This window comes from Rutilus rutilus (assembly GCF_951802725.1).
Source record: "Rutilus rutilus genome assembly, chromosome: 6".
Classification (NCBI taxonomy): Eukaryota; Metazoa; Chordata; class Actinopteri; order Cypriniformes; family Leuciscidae; genus Rutilus; species Rutilus rutilus.
The window spans coordinates 20,121,292-20,147,634 of NC_140214.1; the positions used below are offsets into that span (position 1 = coordinate 20,121,292).

General features: G+C 37.6%; 1 protein-coding gene across 1 annotated transcript; it reads right to left on the reverse strand.

The window, feature by feature from the left end:
* Positions 1-2,707: 2,707 nt before the first annotated feature.
* cdh10a (cadherin 10, type 2a (T2-cadherin)) lies at positions 2,708-26,343 on the reverse strand. Its single transcript, XM_084411121.1, has 12 exons — positions 26,239-26,343; positions 16,800-17,163; positions 11,612-11,906; positions 8,668-8,787; positions 7,575-7,742; positions 6,991-7,178; positions 6,649-6,902; positions 5,513-5,649; positions 5,249-5,370; positions 5,019-5,127; positions 4,585-4,836; positions 2,708-3,961 (listed from the first exon to the last, which is right to left on the reverse strand). The coding sequence occupies exons 2-12, from the start codon at positions 17,019-17,021 to the stop codon at positions 3,471-3,473; spliced, it is 2,358 nt and encodes a 785-aa protein (XP_084267247.1). The 5' UTR covers positions 17,022-17,163; positions 26,239-26,343; the 3' UTR covers positions 2,708-3,470.

Here is a 26,343-nt window from a genome sequence, read left to right on the forward strand (position 1 = left end):
CAAAAGATGGATCACTGGAGTGCAATACTGTCTTTTATTCCTGTTGGTTTTCGCTGCATGGAGTAACAGCTCATTTGCATGAAGTTAATCTTTTATCTACTTTGTTGTGTTGTTGGACATGGCACCATCCTGTCACTGATGCTTATGCTGCTAGAAACCATCAGGACTCATTGAAAGATAATGAGTTCTGGTCACGTTGTCACTGCAGATTGATGTCAGTGTGAACACTGCTTCAGACTCTATAGACATGGTAACCTGAGGTTATAGGTTCAAATCCTGGAAAAGGGGCATGGACTGAATTTCTGTGGGTTTTCATCTTGAAGGGGCATGGACTGAATTTCTGTGGTTTTCCATCTCTTGTGCATTATTGAGTAGAGACTATAAGAAAGGAAAAAGTGGAGACTGCAGTTTCGGGACGGCATTTCTAGGACTCTAGTTTTTTAAGGAATGGTTTATCCAATTTGATAGCACTTACTATTCAATTATGTATTATTATTTTTTAGGAATTATTTAAAGTTTTAATCATTTCAATTGAATTGATATTGTCCTAACCAACCCCTAACCAAAAACATAACTGTTGACAACCCTCTTTAATTATTTTTTATTATTTTTTTTACCTTATTTGCTTCAAAATATGAGCCCCTATATTCTGGTTTTAAATTCAGTTTTCTCTGTAAGAAAGACCTTATTTTTTTAGGACGAAAAGTAAGCTAGTTTCTGTGTATGTGTGAGACTTCTCTTAATTAGCCACAGCATGTTGTTGCGCTTTTCTTCTGATGTGCAACCGGTTAAAAAAAAGTGCAGTAAACAGTGTTTGCGCTACAAACTTAGTTTACGAATTAGATATAGATATATTATTAAAATATGATAATAAATACCAGTTTGCAAAATCAAGCAGCATAATGAACGGTTTTTAAACAGTTAAATAACTGGAAGCAGCTGACACTGGAAGACTTGGCCACACCCATTCTTATATAAAAATATGGTGGACAGAAAATAAAAAAATGTCTGTGTGTTTAGTCTTTGCACCTGTATTTATTTTTTATTTTTTTTAAGGTTTGAATCAGGTCTCCTCTGATGGAGCAGAATTGGCTAGGTGGCGCTGTCACAAAAATAACCCTGGGTCCTACAAATGAGGTCATGAAACAATCTCCGGTATTGTAGGATCATTGCAAACAATGGATGTGCAAAGTTGTTTATTTCTTTGTATTATTTTCGCACACCTTTTCTAGATATCCCAGAAAGCACAGCAATGTAACTGCTTGCAGCAATTTAATTATTTAAAGTATGCATAATTCTACCTCAAAACAAAGTCTTATTATTGAAACAGAATGATATTGTGCATGCCATTTCTTTATATGATAAACCATCACAAATAATATGAAATAATATTTGATAAAGAGAGATCTTACTGTGTTCCAAGTTGGCTGTAGACACAGAACAAAAGCCTTTGTGAAACCAAAGTTGACAACACAAAGGAATTATTACACAACAGCAGCATTTGGCATTAAACATTTGCAAAAATTCTGCATTGAACATACAGTAATTGCTCTAGACAATGCGGAATGTGTTAAGTTTCCACTGGGGAAATTCAAATTAATTATCACAGCTAAGATCCAGTTTAAGACAAAGTTGCAGACTTTGGCAGGCCACAATGGAAAAGATTTTTCAGAAGATCCCCAACAGTGAACCCTGGTTGTGTCACTCCCGGTAGCAAGGAAGGGTGAAACTGGATCTTAGTGCAGCAGTCTTTATTGAAAACAAAATCAAACTAACAGAAATACTCAGGCTTCTCAGAAAATACCAAAAACAAGACCAGAACAACCAGTAAACAGCAACGACGACAGACAATTAGACAGGACTAAACACAGGGCTTAAATACTCTGAAAACGAAGGGAGAAACTAACTAGACACCTGAACTAAGGACTCTAATCAAATCTGTAACCAAATAGACAAACAGGCAGGGGATGGAAGAAGACTGAACCAGATGGAATAACCGGGAAACACAGACATGAATAGAACAGAAAAAGAGGTAAAAAAAAAAAAAAGAACTCTAAACATGAACAAATAAACTCAAAATGTGACAGGTTTTCTATTTCCCAGAAATCCTCTATTATCTGTTAATCTTTAGTTCTTTGCTTTTGTGAGAGATAGAGATAGAGACCTAAAAAAGTTAGGCGACCAGAAGTGCATTCATATTTTTTATTAAAATATATACTTAAAAAATGTGTATATAAAACACTTTGACAATATTAATTCACACAAGCTCAGTGTGCTGCAGCATTCTTTGTGACACTTCTATTTGATTTTAGTGTAATCTGCAGTTTTGCAAATTAAGCAAACTTCACACAAGCAAATGAATTTGAATTGAACAACGTTTCATACAGATGTAGAAATACTCCCCTGTTTCTCTGTAAGCTTTCAGTGCTGTAATGATAATGCTGCAATTATGTTTCAACAAGGGAGGACTTCACAGGATGTGTAAAGAGGCCGAGTCTGCGATGAAACATTTCTCCACTCACATTCAATTGTAGCCAATATAACTGAAATCCCTCTATGTAAAGTCCTGTAAAGAAACAGTTCACCCAAAAATGAACATTGTCATCATTTACTTACCCTTCCGTCGTTCAAAACCTGTATGACTGACATACATTCTGAAGAATGACTTTATAGAACTTAAATACACCCAGTTTTTTTTTTTTTTTTTCGCCAGTTAATTTTCACATGATGTCATGGAACCATGAAACAGGGGATTGTAGCACAACGTGATTTGTGATGCTGAATTCCTGGATACGCCACCATCGTCAAAGGATGGCCCTGTCCCAAATGGCACACTTCATGTGCACTTGCGGTCTTGTGGACACAATGGCTGCCGAAAACACGTGTCCGTTAAGTCCACAAGACCGTAGGCTGTCCCATTTGTCATTTTAGGTTTCAGAAGGGTCCCCTTTGCGGCTGATATGTGCTCACGATGCACACTTTTGCCGAAGCCGCACTAAAGCAAGACGTCTACCCAACAGTCAAGGTGGCATTACGTCATGAAAGTGTGACTTGGAGGAAGATCGCAAGGGCATAGGGTTCCATTTGGGACAGGGCCGTAGAGGAAACAGGGAAGAGTCCTTTACAATCTGTCATAAGACGAAGGCAGTCTTGTCACTGTCCATGTTTTTAAAGTCACAAACTCATTCACTCATTTTTCTCCTCTGTCAAGTTTTTTTTTTTTTTCTGCAAGTGAACAAAAAACAAAAATCACTTCTCTTATTAACACAAAATCACCTTACCACAACACTGTCCACAAAAAAAAAAAATCCATCATAAAAGTGAAATTCCGCTTGTGTTGGTAGAAAACAAAAGAAAAAAGACTTCATGTGTGAAGTATCCTTTTTTGTTCTTCTTTCAAGTTATGCCTCACAGCCCAGAGTGCGATCCAAGAGTACATACAGAGAATATGAATGTCAATGAATGGCAGCCTATTTGGCAACTCCCGTATCCTTTCCAATGTACATGTCAGCAAGTTTTTTAAACTGCGGCCCCCAGTTAGAGAGGTAATCATATTCATGGTCTCCCTCAGTCACAGAGGACTCCAGAGAGCTCAGTGACTCAGCGATTGATCCATTGCCCTCATAAGCATAAGTAGCGAGAGAGTCATAGGGAGGTGCGAAAGGGTCTGTGTCGTTGTCTTGCAGTCTGCTAATAATGAAGTCTCTAACATCCGCACACTCCTTCATGGGTGAAGGTCTGTGATAGGGAAACAGCATCTCAGGGATGATGTCGCGCCGCAGCTTGTTGCTTTCGATCACCTCCGGGTGGCGCAGTGTGCCGATGTCAAAGGCTTGCGTGTCCTCCTCGCCGCCTCCCTCGTCGTTATAGCTGACTACGTTATCCCTGACGTCTTCTTTGGAGATGATCAGCGGTTCCTTCCTCCTCTGCTTCTTTAAAGCTGAGAACAGCACCACAATCACTGGAAAAGAGTGAACAGATGGGACCTTGGTCAGTATCATCATTGTTAAAGCTGGCATGAAATTAAAATCTTTTTTTTTTTTCTAAATGCATGTTATCTTATTGTGAACGATTCATCCATGCATATGTTTTTTTTTTCCTTTCTTTTTTTAATTTGTAATTTTTAGTCATAACTGGATTGTCTGGAGAAATTACAGACTTTTCTCTGGTGTCGCATGCAGGACTTTACCAATCATGTAGTATGTTTAAACCCTGCAAGCTCAATCAACTGCAAGCTCACATTCAATCTGCCTTTATCCAATCAACAACCAATCAACACTCAGATGTATGTCACAATACAGAAAAAAGATCTGTCACTACTTCGGTTACCAGTGTTGGGAGTAATGCATTACCAGTAATGTGACTTTCATAATCAGATTACTGTAAAGTAATGCATTACTTTTAAATTTACAACCAAATATCTGAGTTACTTTTTCAAATAAGTAATGCAAGTTACTTTGTTTTCCCATTTATTGACTGACAGCTCTTCTGTTCCCTTGTTGAGATAAATCGTGAGTAAAGTGCAGAGGCATGGAAGGATACAGTACCACTTGCTAGCTAGTAACGCAGTGGGTGAAAACTCACTAAGAAGGATAAGGATGCAGAGAAGTATCGCCACTAGTGCCCCAGTGCTGAGGCCAGCAGAGAGCAGCAACGCATCAACACTGCAGGAACGCATGTTGCCGGTGGCGTCACAGCTGCACACACGAATGGTCAAAGTGCTGGTGCTGCTCTGGATGGGGTAGTCGCTGTCGGAGATAACTACTGGCAGATAGTAGACACTCATTTCACGCCTGTTAAATCCACTTCTTCTGGTCAGGATTCTGGCTGTGTTATCTTTGGGAGAGGTGGGGGTTAAGAGAACATTCAAACAGTCAGAGCTGGAGATATTATCTCATGCTGAGTCAAACAACAGGAAAAATAAAGCTGTTTTTGTTAGTGCCAAAATAGAAAAAGAGATTAAATATGCCTTTTCCATAAGCTTCAAGATTTATCCGTCAAAGGAAAGATTTATTCACCTTCATTATCAAAGATGGTGAAGTTTGGATTCATCGAACTCAAGCTGAATACAAATTTGTGACCCACAAGCGGTTCGTCTGTGTCGATGGCACTGATAGTCTGTATGAGCTGAAATGGAAGACATGTTTTTGAATATGCAGAATAATATGTTCTGTTTACAACCATTTTAATAATTTAATAATTCCATTTCATGGTCACACAGTCAAAAGCATATATCAATTTTACCTACCTGCCCAGCTTTGACATTCTCACACACAAATGTCTCATAAATCATGGCAAACTCTGGCGCATTGTCATTCACATCCAAAACTTTTATCAAGACAGGAACACGGCTTCTTTGATGAGGGTTATCTGATGAGAGTAACAGTGTAAAATAGCCAAGAAAGATATTTTCATTCTCATACTTATTTAGGTTTAAATAAATAGCCTGGTAACACATCATATGTGATATGTCACCAGGCAACGCTATTTCTTTATGCATGTATTTACTTACTCATCTCACTGGCCAGGACTGAGATGTTGTGCCACTTTGACACTTCCCTGTCAAGAGACTTAAGAATTGTGATGGATCCATTCTTGGGGTCGATGTGGTAGAGTCTCTCTGGGTCTGTGTGGTGATCTACTGCATATCTATGGGCAAGTTTAAGAAATAAATAAAAATAAGTTGAATAGTCACTGACATTCCCTGAAGTCTGAAGAAGGGGTGTCATTGCATAGCAGTTGTTATAAATTGGATCAGCCAGCTGCCAGAAAATGAACTGTGACTATATAAAATATGACTTCTCAACTCATCATGTTGATTTCCATGAACAATTGTAACTTTGCATCTCACAATGTGATTTTTCTTTTTTATTGTAACCTTTTTAAAGTATTTTCAAGTTTTTAGAACCAATAGCGGGCACTGCTCCAACACTATACCGTGCTATAAACTAAATTAAACTCACTGGAGCAAATTCACCAAACAGTTTACACCCCATTTTTGCATTATATTTCAGTGCAAAAACCTGCATTTCATTTGCTAGCCACCCACAATCCAGTTTCACTATGCGCTATCTGCATATATAGTACTGTGGCATGTGTTTTTAAACTGTCATTCGTTTCACTGCACACAAATCTTTCTATGTAGATTAGACTTAAAACAGATTGTGCATTATACACCAAAAGTCAGCACTATTGGTTTGTGTACATTTTCTAGACATCAGTAGAGCAGCAGCAGTAATTCATCAAATGATAATCAAATGAAGAAGAGTGTAAACTGGGCATATGTCCATTTTTTTTAATCTTTTTTTTGCAGTTTTGCAGTCAAGTGCATTTTTGTTATTTTAAAGACTCGATTCAGGCGCTGGAGCAATGCAGCCCCAGTGAAGTATGTCAGATCCCGGTAATCTGCTGTACCTTCTACAACCTAGAGCAGAATCAGCTTGCAAAACTGAGAATTGCAGCATGCAAATTGCATTCAACAGATTTTTTTGGGGCGTGTTTGTGCCGTTATCTGATTTGCATAATTAATTTAATGATTCAGGTGCTGTGCAGACAGTGTGTGCAAATAAAATACTGCCAGCAGGTGCAAACCACATTGGTGAATTCCCTGCAGTTAGTGTTGAATTATTAAATATTTCAAGTGCTCACTGAATTGGGTAATCTGTGGCATCGGGGTCCCAGGCTGTAATAGTTCCAATTGCTGTTCCTTTTGGTGTGTCCTCATTGACCTCAAAGACATACTGAGGCCTGCTGAAGATAGGAGGCTCATCCACATCTTTGGCTGTGACCTTGATGATAGCTGTGTCAGAGAATGGGCCCAGATGAAAGAAGTTGGGGTCCTGGTGTGTGTTAGTCACCTCCACTTTCACAGTGTACACACGCTTGCTTTCATAGTCCAGTTTCTGGATGAAGATCAAAAAGAGTGGCTGTACATATTTTCACTGCGTTATACATCATAACCTATTCATAAATAATGCTACAGGTTTTTACCTTTTTGACAACGATAACACCCTCTTGGGATATCTCATCTGTAATTATATCTAGATATTCTTTGCCGTCTCCTTCCACAATTCTGTATTTCATTTCAGCATTTTCTCCCTCGTCACCATCATTGGCTTTTATTCTGCCCACAGTTGATCCGATTTCTGCCGACTCATAAGTGCTTAGGTGGTAAGAACCTCGAAAAGAAAAGAGGCTACATTTATTTCAACCATATGCAGTATTTTTAGTTTTTTGCCCATTTTAGTCTTAATTATAAGGCTTTTATGGCTTTAAAAGTCAACATTGACCCTATTTGATTACTTAATGCATTTGGTTCTGTTAATGTTAATCTTAAGACAAAAAAATATCCTCATTATATTTTAATTAACTTCTAATAACTAACTAATAACCATTTGCAGCAATATAGTGAAGTCACATTCCATTATGTTATTTAATGTACAAGTCCCACCCTACACTTTTTCTTGTTAAATATGCCTTCTTTCTTGGAAATATGTCAGAAAATCAATTCAAACAGTAGATGGGTTGCAATTCACTTTGACTTTAAAAGCACTTATGAATTAGTGACATCTTACTGTAAGCAAAACGTGGCGGGCTGTCATTAACATCTGTAAGGGTGACGTTGACCGTGGTGGTTCCAGACAGACCACCCATCTGTCCTGCCATGTCTTTGGCTTGAATAACCACCTGATACTCCTTCCGCACTTCCCGATCCATACTGGAAAGGGCTATTCTGACAATTCCTGCACAGAAAACACTGATTAACCATCAATCATAAAACAACATATCAATAACATTGTGCAAATGTAAAATGTATTAATATTAATCTGTTTAAAAAAAATATATACTTTTATACAGCAAAGACACAATAAATTGGTCAAAAGTGACAGTAAATACATTTATAATGTTACAAAGGATTTTTATTTCAAATAAATTCTGTTCTTTTAAACTTTCTATTCATCAAAGAATCCTGAAAAAAATATGTATTACGGTTTCATTTTTTTTTTTCTTGAGCACCAAATCAGCATTCTAGAATGATTTCTGAAGGATTCATGTGACACTAAAGACTGGAGTAGCCTAATGGCTACACACACAATTTTAAATGTATTCTTATTTTCTGATTCTGCCTTTTTGTTCTAAGAAAATGTTTATTAATTTATCTACACATTTTTCACAGTTTAATACAGGACAGCTTTTTTTCAGTCCCAGGGAACTTATTGCATAATAAAAATAATTGTATACTTCCATTTTTCATATTATATAATAATTTATATATTTTTTAATTTATTTGATTTATAGCGCTACTTTTTTTTAAAGGGCCAGTATTTTATGTCCCTGCTTGGGCTTGCGATTATGCCTTAATCTTAATATTTTGCATCCGTAACCTTTATATTGCTACATTTATCAAGCTTAACTTGCATTCTTCTCAGCAAAAGCAATAATACAAGGCTTAGTAATTTGTTCCATTTCAAAGATTTATTTTATTTTGTGTAAAGCAAATATTCTAGCTGGATCTTAACCAGGCACAGCAGTGTGTGATCTTCATGCTTCAGACATTCCACATAAAAAGTAACATCCCTGCCTTACCTTGTCAAATGGCCTCAGGCATACATCATAGTAGTATGTCAGCAGAGAATATGTTTTCAACAAAATGTTTGGAGGACTCACCTGTCTCAGGATCCACAGAGAAGTAGGGCTGCCCTTGTAGAATGCTGTACACGAGTTTAGCACTGTTCCCGTATGTGGCATCATCTGCATCAGTGGCATTGACTTCTATTACAAAAGTACCTATAAATAAATTTATAAGAAAAAACATAAATGAGTTTTGAGATTGGAGATGAGAGCAAATGGAGATCTGCAGATGTTTAAATAAGTGCCCTGCTTCTCTTTTATGTTGACACCAAAAAAATAAAAACATCAACAATGTTGTAAAATGTCCTCAGATTTGCCAAAATACCAAAATCTGCAATCAGAAATAAGTAACTACAGTATGAACTCTAATATTTGCATCATCATACTGCATGGCAATATTTATTTAAATTAAAGAATTTATAAGTTAATATTTCAATCAAGCATAATTGAGAACATAACTGGGTCTGTAGAACTATGAAAGACCAACCTTTCAGCAATACAATATTAATTTGGGTAGCAGTGGAGAAGATACAGTTAATTAGTATTACAATTTAACCGATTAGAGCCTATATAATACTTTTTTTGGGAGGAAGGGTTGTGTGTTTGGCAATATACACTCACCTAAAGGATTATTAGGAACACCTGCTCAATTTCTCATTAATGCAATTATCTAATCAACCAATCACATGGCAGTTGCTTCAATGCATTTAGGGGTGTGGTCCTGGTCAAGACAATCTCCTGAACTCCAAACGGAATGTCAGAATGGGAAAGAAAGGTGATTTAAGCCATTTTGAGTGTGGCATGGTTGTTGGTATGTAAGTATTTCACAATCTGCTCAGTTACTGGGATTTTCACACACAACCATTTCTAGGGTTTACAAAGAATGGTGTGAAAAGGGAAAAACATCCAGTATGCGGCAGTCCTGTGGGCGAAAATGCCTTGTTGATGCTAGAGGTCAGAGGAGAATGGGCCGACTGATTCAAGCTGATAGAAGAGCAACTTTGACTGAAATAACCACTCGTTACAACCGAGGTATGCAGCAAAGCATTTGTGAAGCCACAACACGCACAACCTTGAGGCGGATGGGCTACAACAGCAGAAGACCCCACCGGGTACCACTCATCTCCACTACAAATAGGAAAAAGAGGCTACAATTTGCACGAGCTCACCAAAATTGGACAGTTGAAGACCGGAAAAATGTTGCCTGGTCTGATGAGTCTCGATTTCTGTTGAGACATTCAGATGGTAGAGTCAGAATTTGGCGTAAACAGAATGAGAACATGGATCCATCATGCCTTGTTACCACTGTGCAGGCTGGTGGTGGTGGTGTAATGGTGTGGGGGATGTTTTATTGGCACACTTTAGGCCCCTTAGTGCCAATTGGGCATCGTTTAAATGCCACTGCCTACCTGAGCATTGTTTCTGACCATGTCCATCCCTTTATGACCACCATGTACCCATCCCTCTGATGGCTACTTCCAGCAGGATAATGCACCATGTCACAAAGCGGGAGCCCTGGATGTGCATCCCACAAATCTCCATCAACTGCAAGATGCTATCCTATCAATATGGGCCAACATTTCTAAAGAATGCTTTCAGCACCTTGTTGAATCAATGCCACGTAGAATTAAGGCAGTTCTGAAGGCGAAAGGGGGTCAAACACAGTATTAGTATGGTGTTCCTAATAATCCTTTAGGTGAGTGTATTTGCATAATATTAAATTTCTCAAATGTGAAGAACCAAGCTCTCAAAAAAGGGGTACAGTCATGAAAAGAAAAGAAATAGTTGGGTCATTGTTTTGTTTTCAGAACTGAATTATTAGCATTCATTATGGTTCAAAGGCTACAGTGCCTCTAACCTAGATTTACAACCATTCCTTTTATTAGAAAATACATATTGAATTGGTTTTGTCCTAGGGTTGTGTGTCAGAGGGTAATGAGTGCTTCATAATATGATGACACTTTCATTTTGATTGAGGGCAATAATTTCATAAATACGATGTACAGTCCCTTATATTAGATTCCAGCTGAAAATGAGAGAGGGAAGAACATCATTAGATTTTCTTTGGGGAGACGATACCAAACAGACTGCTTGAGGACTGACTTGATTGGAAACGGGATAACCAGAGGTTATTATGATATTACTGAGAAACAGCATGAATCTCCTGAATATTCATGCGCTGTGAATATGTATGGTGCAGTGTCACTACAGAGCCACTGATTGTGTGAGACAGTGGTGATAGATGATGTGCGAATGGGAATTAGATGTAAATAGAAAATGTGATAAGATCTCTTCCATTAGACACTACATCAGGACTCAAGAGAGACAGATCCTTGCGGGCACTGCTTTTAGTGATTACATATATTTGCATTTGACTACCTACAGTACATATTATTAACTGTACATTCCTAGAAAACTGCTACTTTTAGGTAATATGGTTATTTCTGATTATTAGCAGAACCATGGCACTAGTTTAATTTGCTATACATATTTGTATTTACTTATGTGCAACAAACACCAAGTAATAAATAGAAAATGTCAGTACTTAAACCCTCCCCCCACCCACATCAAATTCTCCTGTCTGAACGAATATTTTTTTTATATAACTCATGTGGGACTATATACCATTTATTTATGTCTTTTCATTTTTAAATACAGGGGTACACAAAATTAAATTAAAATAAAATAAAATATAAAATAAAATAATTCATAAACAAAATGTTGAGTAACTGTGGGTTAATATGATAAAGACTTAAATCAAAGCCAAACAAAACATTTTGAAAGTTCAGCTCACTTGTTTAAATGCCACACTCCATAACAATACATGCTTCAAAAACTCCAACCAATAGCAGTGTGCCATCCTTGACCTTAAAAACACTGCAGTGACAGGAATATCACACACTGGTGCAGTATTCCAGCATGACAGTAAATGCACTTCAAATAACAACAACAGGAGAAAAAGTAATTTTCATTCACTCACCGACGTCTGACATTTCAGGTACACTGGCAGAGTAGACAGCTCTGGTGAATTTGGGCTCATTGTCATTGATGTCATGTATCTTGACAATGAATTCAGTGGCAGGCTCCAGGGGGAGGCCCGTGATCTTGTTGAAAGCCTGGGCCTGCAGTGTGTAAGAGGCCTTTTCCTCTCTGTCCAGTCTCTGAGTAGCATGTAAATCCCCAGACTTCTCATCGATACGAAATACTGTGCCTGCTCCTTCCCCAGAGAGAACATATCTGGCAGTTCCGTCTCCTATGTCTTTGTCTGAGCGAAGCTGCATGGACAGAAAGCAGACAGTGACTTAACCATGTCGCAATGCACAGATCTGAAATTTGCCACATAATTTGTGGATATTTTTTAAATCAAACATTCTAATCACTAGTAGAGTAGCATAAAAGCCCTTCCTTCAGCAAAATGTTAATATGATATGCTGCCATGTTTTATTAACCAGTGAACTTCAGCTAGTCTTGTTTTCGATCATGGTTAGCAGCAGGGGTTAAATTGGGATTTATTCTGTGGGGGGGCTCTCCCTAGGGGGGTCCGGGGGTATGCCCCCCCGGGATTTTTTTTTGAAAAATAAACTATTAAATGGTATTTTCTGGAGAGTTTTGTGCAAAGAAATGGAGAAATTGAGTCTTACATGATATGTGAAAAACTGCAAGGTTAAGAGCATATTTGCATTGTTGTAGTATCAACAGGTATTAGGACATTTAGCATTTACATTACTGTTAATCAGCAGTGGTGGAATGTAACGAAGTACAAATACTTCGTTTCTGTAGGCTTTACTTAAGTAGAATCAATAGTGCATACGTTTGACTTTTACTTCGTTACATTTTGCAGCAATTATTATACTTTCTACTCCACTACATTTCTACAACGTTTCGTTACATTTTCTGATCAGTTTTCCCCCCTGCCAAAACAGGGATTGAAAAAAATGTCCTGTTTTCGGTGCTGATGCGGTGGTGACGCGTTCATGTAAGGGTGGCGCTGCCAATAAAGCACCTAAAAGCTGTCACAAAGAACCATCAAAAGTAATGATTATGAATATGTAAAATATAGCAAGGAGACATTTTAATTGTTTATTAATAAACAAGTGTTTTCTGTGTCAGTGCCCTGCATAGATGAAGTTGACGATGCAATCTTCGCAGTAGTAAACTCGCCAGAGAGAAATGCACATTTCATACGGATTAGGCTACACAAGCAGCGGTCTGTTTTCTTTCGTTTTGAAAAGAAGACCTTCCAAGCTTTCTATAGATATATTTATCAGGTCTGTCAGGCAAGTAGGCTCCCTTATACGCTGAGTTTCGGTTCATTTATGAGACGAGAGTCCAGTTCACTCGCCGGCGCGTCCGTGTCGTGATTAGGCTATCTATTGTCTATATACTATATTTACTTCTTATTTTTGAAATGAAACATTGATTAAAATTAAGATACAATTAATACAAAACGAAATTAATTTTAAAGAAAGGCTTTGTGCTTTCTGTTTGAGGTCTCAGTGAAAGTTTCAAACAGTCTTTTAGTGCCACATTCAGAGCGGTCCCGTCCGTGACATGGTTTTTTCCTCATAAATGCGAACATGAAAAATAAAATAAAATGAATATGTTATGTTCTGTGGAGAGCCAACCCTTCTTCATCCGGTGGGTAGTACTTTGGTTTGCAGTGTAATTCACAGAATTACAAAAAAATATTTTGCCACCTAAAAGTTAAAGATTTTTTGTGTCACGTCCACGGCATGTGTAGCCGATTTCTCTCATATTAAATATAAAACGCTTGATTACACATTGTATTACCTTGTTATGATATAGTGACCCATACAATGTGCCAAACATTTTTTCCTTACCTTGTTATTCAAGGCCAGGGCACTTTTTGTACAACCAACGTTGTGCTGAACTTGACAAAACTGATCTGTTGCTGCAGCGGCGGTCAGTAGCTCGGGTTTTTTTTTTTTTTTTTTTTTAAGGCAGTAGAAGGTTCTGGAACTTTTGCGCGCTTCCACATCCCGCGCAACTACGGATCTCCCAGGAACATTCATTATTGCTGCGTACATTTATCCATGTCGGAGTTCTGAGTAGTAGCCTACCTAGATGAGCATGGCATGCGCGAGCGGTGCGCGATCATGGTCGACTGACAACGAGATTAAGCAGCTGAACAAGAGTACGGCCGTGTTCCGATTGTTCTCATCTCAGCTCCGCCGAGACAAAATAGACATGCCATTTCAAAATCTTTCATTTATAATCAGAAATATGTTTTCAAAAGCATCACTTTTATCAAATTTTATGTGACATAATTTCCTATAGGCAACTGACTGCAAACGAGCAGGCTTATGTGCCGGGGCTGAGCCCCGGAGAGCCCCGGCCCAATTTAACCACTGGTTAGCAGCTTAGAAGAAGAATCTTTTAAAGGGAAAGCTCTCTAGGGACAATAGAAACTCATAAAAGCCACAGACATCTTAAAGAAAGAGTCTTAAAAGTACAAGTCTTCAGAGCATATTCCATTAAATACTAATGAAGCTTTTAGTCCGATTTTACCACTGTGTTTTTATTGCATTTCCATTTGCATTTCTAAAAATATGAAATGTTAGGTACATGAATGATTTCCATGACTTTTCATTTTAGTAGTGAATTGTAATTATTTCCATCTTTGCCCACACTGTCATCCTACCATTTAAACTGGATCTCATCACTGTCCTCTAGTATAACATTCAAATTGATTGTTGTTGGTAACTTGTTAGAAAACAAATCAATAACGCTTTTTGCTTTAGGATATTTGACTTGAAATGACGTGACGTGACGGTTTTTATTTCATTTTTTTATGAAGGAAAGTTTAAAAGTCTTGGTATATGAACAAGCCTAAAACAGAACATTTTAATGTCAACACTCTCACTTTTTTTTTTTTTTAAGTCTTACAAGGGGACAGAAAAGTTCCCCTAATTGAAAAATAACCCTGATACATCCCACCGGTTGGGTCATTGAGTTTCCCTTAAATTGGTTGATTTGCCCTAAAGCTGTTCAATTCAATTTTAACCTGTGGGATGAGACTATGGGTTCCAACAGGCTTCAGTGAATAAAAAAAAAAAAAAAAAAATCAAATAAGCAATTGTTTCATGCGTTTATGAGTGCAGTCCAGCATCTGGCCAGAGTCATGGCCATTTAATGCATTTATCCTGGGCTCTAAAGTCTGTTTTTAGAAAGAGCCAATGGTCTGATTCCACCCGCTGACCCCTCAAACACACTCAGCGCGTCAGCAGGATCTCATAACAAACACTTTATATAATCCGCACTAACTGATATTACATAGGAAAACACCACGAAGCGAAATGTTACAAAAGCAGCTTTTTATTTGCCTTAACATAAAAACCGTTCTGATCCGCAGAGTCCCTAAACAGTGTTCACTGCATACACTATACTCACCCTCAATTTATGTATGTTGCAGTGCACTTATTTCAAACAATGTAGCCTATTTATAAATAGCCTACACGCAATTTGTTCATATTACTTCCAAACCTGTAATATTTTTTTTTTTCGATTAATTTTGTTTCTGTTTCATACAAACTGGCCAAGTCACGTACGTGATTTGAGTAAACAAGGATTATTTAGTTGCCTACGCCATAGTAAAAAATAAAAATAAAAATTGGTTTTACGCTACCAAAATTAAAATACTAGGCTACATATTTTAGATATTATTAGATTACAGTTACACTTTAATGAAAACACTTGCTATTTATTTGTAAAATGTGAATGATTTTTCTGTGTTTTTGTTGCATTTACCATCAGATGTCCTCAGCATGCGATTGAAGCTTCTAGGTTCTAGCGATTCGAAAGAGTGAGACTCGATGTGAGTCGATTCTATTTCAGTGAGACCGCACAGCAATGCCATCTTTCCGAAAAAAAGGGTGTCAATAATCTGTGATGCATAAACGTAACGTTACATTACAACGGAATCCGAAGTCACTATTAGTGCACAGGTGAGTGACATTTTGCATGTTGCGAACCAAACGACGTCAGTCACCTGTCACCAAACGAATGCAGTCAGAACTCGGTTTTTACAAAATATTTAGCGTTTTGCACTTTACTCAATAGGAAACTAACGTAGGCCTATTAATCGTTCTGGAATCGAATCGTGACTGCCTTATCTGATCGAATCGTAACCTAAATTCAGTATTATAGGCTACTTAATACATGTGATGTGGGCAACCTGAATACAAACATTGGACTCTTGACTCCTTTACACTGCAATGACTGACTGGAAAGAGATATCGATGCACACGTGTTCTGTTTAATTTTATACACTCCCACTGATTCAGATCTCACTGTCTACTTGCACTAGCCAAATACAGTAATTACCATATCAAGTCCACTTAATCCAAGTTAACTTGCCCAAAGTTTAGTAGACAGGTTCCAATTGTGTACATGTGCACAGCTAACCTTTTGACTACGTGATGCAAATGTTCTCTTTCATGGTAGCATTATTAGTAGCCTATGTGCTAAACAAGAATAAAATATTTAAATAAAAATAGTACGGTTTAAACCTATTTGTCATAGTATATTCTATACATGTCCTCCAAAGTTTGTACGTGTACAACCCAGTCAGTGTTTTAATAACAGGGGCTGTGCAGCTGAATGTCAGTATGGACTCCTCTTTCATGTTTAATGTGGCAATGGCATAAATATAGCATGCCTCTGAACTGTGACTTGATGAATTGCAGTCCCTTCCTTCACACAGCCACTGCAGATGGGTTGGAAGTCAATGGGGTGAATGAAAAAGAGTGAGTGAAATAGCCCATAATTGTTGATTCCTGTCAGGTCTCAGCGGAGCCACTTTGTCCTGGAAATGAAAGCGGTAAAAACTAAACCCTGGTACAAAGTATTCTGTCTCGAAACGACTCTCTCCCAGTCTTATTCGCTTTCTGTCTCTCTGGAATGTGAATATTCATGCCTCAGTGAGTGTGTAATTCATATTTGTGCTACTTTATGTTCTTTGATGACGGCATCCATTTTTCTGAAGTGCTTGCCACACATGAACGTGTTCAAATCCAGTGTCAAACCATATAAAGCTCAGGAAAACGAAATAGGAATGCAAAAATCAGGCATTTGCATCTCCTCCAAGCCCACTTTTGCTAGCCAAGGAGGCTCGTTCGTTCTGAGCTTGTGTTATCATTGACTCTCACCTTGCCGACATACTGATAGTTACTTCCTGTGTATTCCTCCGACAGGAAGAACTGCCTCCACATCCAGTCTCTTTTGGATCTGTGCAGCACAATTTTATCTCCTTCCATCAGATGGTTCCAGTTGTGAAAGAGATTCCCATCATTCCTCTCTAGCAATATGACTGGAGAGCTCAGGTGCGGAAAGACCAGTGGAAGCAGCCAAAATAAGTGATTCATCATCATTGCAGCCAATCGATCGTCACGATGACAGCGACTCCTTATGAATAAGCTAAGTAGGGTGGGCAGTGCTGAGTTGAAAGTGATGTAAATGGCAACATCAGCAACCCTGACATTGTAGAATCGCCTTTGATCCTCCTTTGATTCCCTATAAAAAATAATCAAAGCAAAAAAGTTACATACAGTGTGTTGGAGGTCACTGCAGCCCTTGTCAAGATGCAACACCCGTTTCTTCTACTGTAATCCTTTTGTTGTTTGCGGAGTGTATCCCACAGGGCCTTCATGCAATATTCTATTCACAGAAGATCAAACACGTAGCCAACAAAATGTTGCATACAGTATAACATGCCCGTGCAATTAACAGAAATGCTTGCATTGGTAAACATGGCTAAAATGGCATTCTGCACCAGGTCTGGGTTAAGGACAGGACAGACTGTTATCATGGGTTAACTGAAAATGGATAAACAAAAATAAAAGACTACATATATTATAATATAGATATGGGTTGGGAATAGAAAATTGATTCCCATTCTGGAATCAGATACTTGTTATAAAATAAAAATTTCGACTCCGCCTATCGATTCCCGTGTGCACATTTTAATGGGTTTAAACCATTCAAGCGCAACAAGATGCGAAAGAGAAAAAAAAAAAAAATCACTCACTGGTCTTGACTGAATAACTTTTGTAACTTTAATAAGGATAAATCTATATTTTATTTATAAAAAGAAAACTCTGCAGTGGTATTTTACATTTGACTTATATTGAATAAATGTTTGATATCTAAATGTTTGACTTTGGATTGAATCAGAATCGATTTGCAGATTCAGAATTGGAATCGCTAAAATTCAAACAATACCCAACCCTAAATATAGATAATTAATATTTAATGGTATTTACTGTTATTAGATTACATTTTTAGGTTACAAATGAATGAAGACGCTTGCAATCGTTTTGCAGAACATGTCATTTCACATGCATTCGTTACATTCAAATGAGTTGAACCATCAGATGTCTTAAGTGTGCGATGCTTAGAACGCTTTGAAACTGAATAATTTTGCAATTCAAAGGCTCACTGTAACCTTCACTAGTGCGGTCTCAGTAGCCTATCAAAAATGCTGTCTGTCATTTCGATTGATAAAAATACAATATATTGTCTAATGTGTTTTTCTGCATTAGAAGCATTCCCATTGTAAAAGTTGTTAATGTATTTCACTGAACAAAGTTTTGTGATGTAACTTGTGTTGTCGCCATGAAATCAAAGATGACAATATTAATTTTTTATGGAAGATTGCAGTACTTATTATGATTTATCTATGCACATCATTATTATTTTTTTAAGTTCATGTGCCCTCATAATCTTTTATCAAACTAACTTCTCCCTCTCGCTGGCCAGAGGGCGGGACAACCTGTTACTCACATGAGATCACAGCAATAGCAAACCACAACAATCCAATCAATTTCCAATGGACAAAATCAATTCCCGCTCTAAATTTTTTTCTTGTTCGAGAAGCCATTTCACTCAAATATGTCACAATAGGGAAGAAAAGACTATCGCAACTTCCGGTACATGCCGAATTTAAATATAAATTAATGATAATATCCTGTCTTGCCCGCTCAGGTCGTGATTGTATAGATGACTAGACTGTTCGTATTCCTGCGTGCACAATATTAAATGATGAAATAAAAAATTTACATGAGTTAATAAAGATGCCAAAATAACAATTAGGCTAATGGGAAAATAAAAATGATGATGGAAAAAATGTCATAATGGAAATTTTACCACCCAATCTTTCACGGTGACAGTGACCAATTATTTTCCTGTTATTCGGTCGAGACCCTCAGCATCATTATTGATCGAGATAACGTTCGCATCTCATGTGGGTTTTTTTTCTTCTGCAGTCACAAACAATGATTCAACAAAGTGCAAGTGAATGAAGTAACAACCCTTATTCACAAATTGATTCTTATTCCAGTGGTATCTTCTTATTCCCTTGTCCTCTTAATATGTTCCACATCCAAATCGATTTCCAGAGGGAGTACTATAGTACGGGTGTTATAACTACATCAGAGCCAAAAGAAATCAACGTACGTAGCGGGATCAATAGCAGACCTTGATTATATGTCACAGAATGACTAGGGTTGGATTCAAATGCTGGTCACACGACCTAAAAGCTCTTGCTCACTGCCTCAAATAGTGATTGCTGCTGGCAGAGTGGCCTGCCATGTTTATTCCTGAGCTTTCTGGCTGAGTGTTTAAGCATGACAGCCGATGTGAGATGCATTCAATTAACTGGGATTAAGTGAAACATTACTCACCTCCTATTCACCTTTTAGAGTGCATTTTTCACTAGCATCTCCTTAAATGTGGCAAACAGAGTTTTAATGTCCTTAAATGTTTGAATGTCTGTCCCGAGAGATATTTAACGCCACTATTACTTTGCTGAACCGCTGTAAGCATACACATCAGTGTTCAACATGGCCAGCAGGCTTCAGTTTAGCTGTCAAGTTACACACTACACACCAAAATAAATAAATATGTGTACAGTAAATATTGATTTGAGTTTATCAGCCTAGCATCAATACAAACACAGCAACAATATTACAGTAACATTAATACTAAAGTCCTACAATCGATTACTGAGGCAAGATGGCGCCAGTTGCATTTGTGTTTAACGAGAGAGCAAGTCTGTATTTTGTAGGTATAGTAATCGGGCGCTGAATAGAATTCTTTAAGTCAGTGGGATCGCTTGGGTTCCTAATGGAGACCAGATTTTGAGGGAAAACATGATGTGTAAAAAAAAAAAAAACACCTTTTTGTGAAATAGTTATATGGCATGAACCAAAACCAACCAACAAGGTGAATCGGACAAAAAGACCAAGGTACAAGACTATGTACTGAATGGCTTTAACGAGAGAAAGAACTACAATCCCATCAAGCACTGCGAACAATATAATAAAAATAAAAATGGAGAAATATAAAACTGTTGATTTAAAGATGTTACTTATGTGCTTATGTGTTGCTTAAACAGCTGAAAGTCTGTAAATGTTGCCAATAAACCTGATTTGCATTGGGGGTTGAATAATTTCTATTACAACTGTGTATTAGGCACATTAGTATTGTGTGTTAGTAGTAAATATCAGTTTACATTTCCAAACATTCTTTTTGCCATTAATTGTAATAATCCAGTGAGATTTTTTTTATGCAAAAGGAGTCTGACAACAGCCGGTATAATCCACACAGAGAGTCCTTTTGGGATTTTATAAAGAAACAGAAGTTTTAGGCACTTGTGCAGAAATGCTGTAAAGTGAGGATGCTTTCAAAAATAATGTCAAAAATAGATTTTATTTATTAATTTAACTTCTATGAACTAAATCAAATCAATATTTGGTGTGACATGACCACTGGTGATGTAAAGTCAGATTCATTTCTGTGTACCGGTTCTTTCGGACAGTTAGTTTCAATGAACTGGTTCAAAAACCGATCGGTTATATCATCAAACGATGATGTTACTACACGTTTCTTTTCTAACAACTCAGTGCCGTGTTATATCAATGAAACATTCAAATAAAGTCATTTGTGTCAATGCATTTTGAAACATTCAAATAAAACGTTATTTGTGAAACGCATATCAAGCGTAGCGGTAGTTCTGGCAAGTCACGTTAGTCAAGCTCGCATCAGCTGACTCTCAGCTAATCCACGTCCACCTATAGGAATACGACGCCTATCACCATATTCATATATAAACTCCTTCAGTATTATCAACATCTATCCAATGTTGCCAACTATTTTCAAAGGAAAGTAGCTAACGCCTTCCCTAATAGTCGCTTAAATGTCGCTAGATGACGTTATACGTCAATTAGCATATTCATGACATCATCGCGTCGTACTTGCGTTCTGCCTGCCTAATGTTTTTTCTTGTTAAATTCATGCTCACATACTGTATTTTAAATTTAATATAATATAATATAGCCGAATGTACAATAAAGCTGTTCTCATTTGCTATATTTTTTGTCAGACAATAGAACGAGAATGACTACATTTTTTATGTGTAAAATGATCTGAATTGAGAGTTCAGGAACTGAACTAAAGCACTGTAATAGGGAGTATTACAAGTGATAAGCACAAGAAAAGAAAGGGGGAAAAATGGTCAAACTAAATTCTTTAAATATAAAACAAAAGAGAAGCAGATAAGTGATAAGTCCGTAGAAACAACAACTCATTCACGTCTGTCAGCTGCCGTGCTGCTGCTCCTCTCATTCACTGACGCAGAGAGAGGTGTGACGGCAGGGAGAAAAGCAAGATCTCGCGCTCGCAGGACTGTGCTGGCAACATTTGGAGGTTACTGAGGTTTGTCCAAAAAGTCGCTAGATTTGTGGCTAGTCGCTTTTTTGAAAATATGTCGCTAAAGGGGTCTGAAAAGTCGCTAAAAATAACGACAAAGGCGCTAAGTTGGCAACACTGCGTCTATCGCATTTCTCAGGAGCTAATTACCCTCCTCCATCCCCAGCTCCTCCTCTCGTCCAGTCAGGATTTGCCATTCTGATTCCCCTTTGAATCAGACTAAATTTTCGAATTATGTTGTACATTAAAATATTGACATTTATGATATCTGCAATACATTTTTGTTGGTTCTGTTCTGTTTACCCTAAGGGGGGTTATTTGCTGCTCTCCCTGCTCTTATCCATGCTAGGCTGCATGGATGCGCAGGGAGTTCTCGCCCAGAACAGAACCATACCGCCAATCCAAACTATACTAATGGTCAATCGTATTTGATGATAGTGGTCCTGACAGAAATGGATGATTATTGCCTGTCATTCACTTAAGTTAATGGTGTTTTGTGGTCACAGTTTCTTTCGCGGATCCTTTATGTCTGATATGACTGACCAGCATTGAGCAGTCTACATCTTGGATAAGATTCGTAAAAGTTTCACACCTACAGAACACATTACAGACATGCATAAACATGGATATGTTCTACATGTCTAAAGTATATAGAAAGAATAAACCAGTCTTTTAAACTGCTTGATTTGACTTAACTTAAAATATAATCTGAATGCACAATAAACTATAGTAAAATTTATTTACATCTCTAATCAGAAAGGCTTTTGCAAGTTTGAATACAATTTTGTTTAATAACATACGTGCCACAGGCTTGCATAGTATTGCCAACTCGCTCATCAGACTCCTCTGGTTGAACCGGCTCATTCGGGTCTTTTTGAGTCGGATGTGCTACTTCGGCTTGTGCGTCTTGCGTCATCAACCCAGAACTAAAGCTTGATTCAGTTAGATTAATGAACCGGCACGACCGGTTACTTCCTATAAATCGGCTCAAAAGAACGATTCATTCAAGAACTGAACATCAATACAAACGTCCTAAATAGTAAAGCGTGCTAAAAAATTTTGAGAGAGTTCCACATTCCAGCTTTTCATATGCAAAGATGTTAGCCAATCATAGCAATGGACGTTAACACTTAAGTCTCACAGCAGACACGCCCGTTCAAATCCGAGCACTAAAATCAGGGTAGGAAAAATGCCTTTTATTTCTCAATTATGACAATTTTTTATGTAAAAATCATACTAACATTATAAGTGCACCCCAGTGCACCTTCATTCATAGTGCTTCGTAAAAAGATGGCATTAAATATTTAATATAAAAAATTTAATATTTTATGTTGTTTGTTACTTTGTTGTTTCTACATTATTTTGGAGATTCAGTGTGAAAGTATTAGAATATAAAAAACTTTAATTTTAGCTGTGATTAATCGCGATTAATAACGGAAAAATGTGTGATTAATACATTTTTTAATCGATTGTCAACACTAAATACACACACACACACACACACACACACACACACACACACACACACACACACACACACACACACACACACACACACATACATGCATACATACATACACAAATGTTTAAGTAACTTGAGAGCAAAGGGAGACAATTACATTGTTTGTAGTGCTCATGGGAGTGGGCAGGTGCTAAAGAGTTTTTTAGATGTGATTTGCTTGTAGCAAATCTCTGATTGATGGACATTTCTTTGCAGAATCGTGATTAATGTAATTTTTCAACCAGGAATTGCACTGTTAAATATGATTATTTGAAAGAAATAAGTTTAAATAATGCAGGCTGTGATGGCTTTAACAAAAGCATATGTCAATGATTAACAACATTGTAACTCTCATTAGGTCTGTCTTTAAAGGTTTATTAATTTTTAACAAGTAATTGTTCAAAAAATCGATTATAAATATATTCATATTGCAAATGAATGATTTTTTTTTACTTCTGGAACCCGACTGTTGCAATGGAAATGTCAATCCTCTGAATGCCTCGATTGACCAATCAGAAGCAGGTATTCCAGAGCGCCCACTTCATTTCTGACCTCTACCATCTCAGAACATTCATCACATTCCAACTTCCTTTGTCTTTGTACACTGTAATTTCAGATCAACCAATTTTCTGTCAATATGAAAGGAATTTTCAATAAAATAGCTTCCAGTGTAACATTTTTGCAGAGTGCTTAAAACTACACGTTATACTCATCATTCAGCATGACATCAGGCTATGGCTGCGTGTGTAAATGTCTTTTTTACTGTTTAATATCGTTTAATAAAGTGCTGTGTATTTCCTTGTTAGTCTTGCCCCCGGCTGGCATAAAAACCATTTCTGTTTTGTAACATGTAATCCACTTTGATTATTATTATGATTAAATGCTGCAGTTATAATTTCAACTCTTTCCATGAACCTTATTAGAATATTAATCCTAGATGTGCACCGCATAATAAGCAGCCTTTGACATCTCATGAATTTTAAGGTATACGTGGTCAGTGAATTGGCCAGGGAAAGAGAAAGATGGGCATTAGATACACTCTCGGGCAGTGTCATATATCACCTATTAATTAGCATTAATGCCCGTAGCTCAGAGTCAAGTACATTTAGTCCTTGTATCTAAGCTATTGTGGAACCAAATCTAGGCTCTCTAATGACACATAATACCTTGTTTTTTCATTTTGCCTGAATTCTGGTGCTATACAAGTTCAAATGCAAATCTAATGCAATTTTTTATGCCCATGACTGTCCTTGCCATATGTTCAGCAGCCTAAATCACCTACATAACTGCATATATTTAAGCATTAGTAATACATATTTACATTTACAGGGACTGAAGGCACTCTTATCCAGTACTTTAACATTTGACACTAACAACAAGCCACAGATGCAATAGTTTCCACTTGGGGGAGCCCAAGACCTTTTTCTCTCCTCTCTTCCCTGTATGAATCTCCCCATCACTCCATACCTCATCCTGGACGGCTCTCACAGCTGGCCTCTCCCTTGCAATATTAATGCCCTGTCTTCTTTGTTTTGAAACTTTGGTACAGATCAGATATGCACCATGTTGATAGCCTGCCTGGAGGACCGGCTTTGATTCTGCCAGGTTCACAGACTCAAGGCAATCATTTATACTCTCAGTTATTAGACAGAACACTTTCTCTGATTTCGTGTGGCTCTGAGAATGTAATGCATTCAAAAGCAGGAGCTGACGGAGGTCCTGTCTGATTAAAAAAATGATGCGTGTTGTCAGAGAAGGGCAAAAAGGAAGGGAGGGCTGCTCAATACACAGTTGCGGATACTAGAAATGCTCACTAACAGTGCTAGAGGTTTAACTGTTATGACATTCCCACTACAATTCAGATGTGTTCAGACTAGAAGAACAGTCCTTGACCTCCTAAAATGCCTTTTTATAGGTCACTTCCTCAGGTCAGGGTATAAATGTTATTATAGTACCTCCCTGAAAAGAAATACATTGGTTGGATCTTTCACCTCATTATGAGGCAAATTGCCTCGCATTTCGAGGCGGAAAGAAATAGAGGGAGATGATATCAGGAGACGGAGGGAGAGAGAGAGAGGGAGAGATGCCCTGAGTGGAAGCATGTGGGGCTTTATCTCATGATTTATCTCTGTGTTGAAAGGCAATTATACATGTGACACTGGCTCAGAGGAAGTGTGCGCTTTAATTTGTGTGAAACAGTCATGCCATTATGTGTTCACGTCAGATGTATAAATCAAAGTTTGCATATTGGCTTGAGTTCAGAAGCACCAAAACCTGAAAAATCTGATCTAAACTAAAGTCTAACAACAAGAGTGGTTTGCATAGTCAATGTGCAAGGGTGGTTTTAGGTAATAACATGCACACACAGACAAGAAACAATCCTTATTGGCGATATTGCACTCAGAGTGATTTGTCTATAGTCTTACATTTGACTTCCACAGTCACAAGTGGTACACACAATTGAAATGAAAGCTGCAAAAATGCTCATGGTTGTCCATCCTACATGAACACTTTAAACACAGAGCGCTGCTTATGCAGGTTTAGTGTTTCAGCTTTGCCAACATACTCCAGAATCTGCACCGCTATAGCTAAAACCCTGGGTTAAGGATCACAAACAGAGACAGTGGTGCATGAAAGCAATTTCCCTGCGTTGACATTGATATGTTTTATGTCAAGGATCAAATACGCACACAGACCTCTAAACACGTGTGCACACCTCCTTGTAAAAAGCGACGGGGTGATTAAACGCATAGGGATAGAGGAGGATTTTTAGAAACTTTAGCTGCAGTGATGACTCCTGTGGGTGGTAAAGTTAAACTATAAGTGCATTGGTTTAAAGAATGCCACGCTTTGTTTGCACATAAATAAATGTAATTATATATCCATATATGTATATGTGTGTATATATATATATATATATATATACACACACACACACACAAGTATAAACAGCATTTTCAATACTTGAATATATAATCCAATTAATTACAGCAAATTACAATGACAAATTAAATCGGTTAGAAAACATATTAGATGGATGGATGGATAGATAGAGCACAAATCAAAGGGGCAGATGACTGGCATTTCATGTAAGATCATATGACATGTAAGATTATATGGCAGATCTGTGGCATTATGACAGAGGGCAAAAGCTATTCAAATCTATTACATTAAAAATCAAGTCCAAGTCCAAGGTTGTTGAGGTTGTTAAAATGGAAAAATGTAATTCAATGGAGATGGAAGCATTCCAAAGTATTGAGTTTCGACTGTTGTCAGTTCCACGGCAACATTTTGGAACTAGTAATAAAATTGCAATGCTTTTTCTATGCTTTTTAGATTAGCTGGCGTTATCTGAAGAGTAAAAAGCATAAGGCTCTTACCTTAACAAAACAGCCTCCTGTGCTCTTCTGAGAGCATGTCATCCTCATGGAAGTACGACGCTGGCTTCTATGCTCGCCTCTTGGCAGCGCTCAGATTCCAAGACT

Bases quoted from the DNA above. Each gene is read 5' to 3' on its own strand.
- cdh10a (XM_084411121.1), bottom strand. From the start codon at position 17,021: ATGATGATGAATCACTTATTTTGGCTGCTTCCACTGGTCTTTCCGCAC. The intron at 8,788-11,611 runs GTGAGTGAATGA...ATTTATTTATAG, and splicing joins ACCTGAAATGTCAGACGTCG to GTACTTTTGTAATAGAAGTC. The intron at 3,962-4,584 runs GTGAGTTTTCAC...ACTCTTTTCCAG, and splicing joins CTGCATCCTTATCCTTCTTA to TGATTGTGGTGCTGTTCTCA.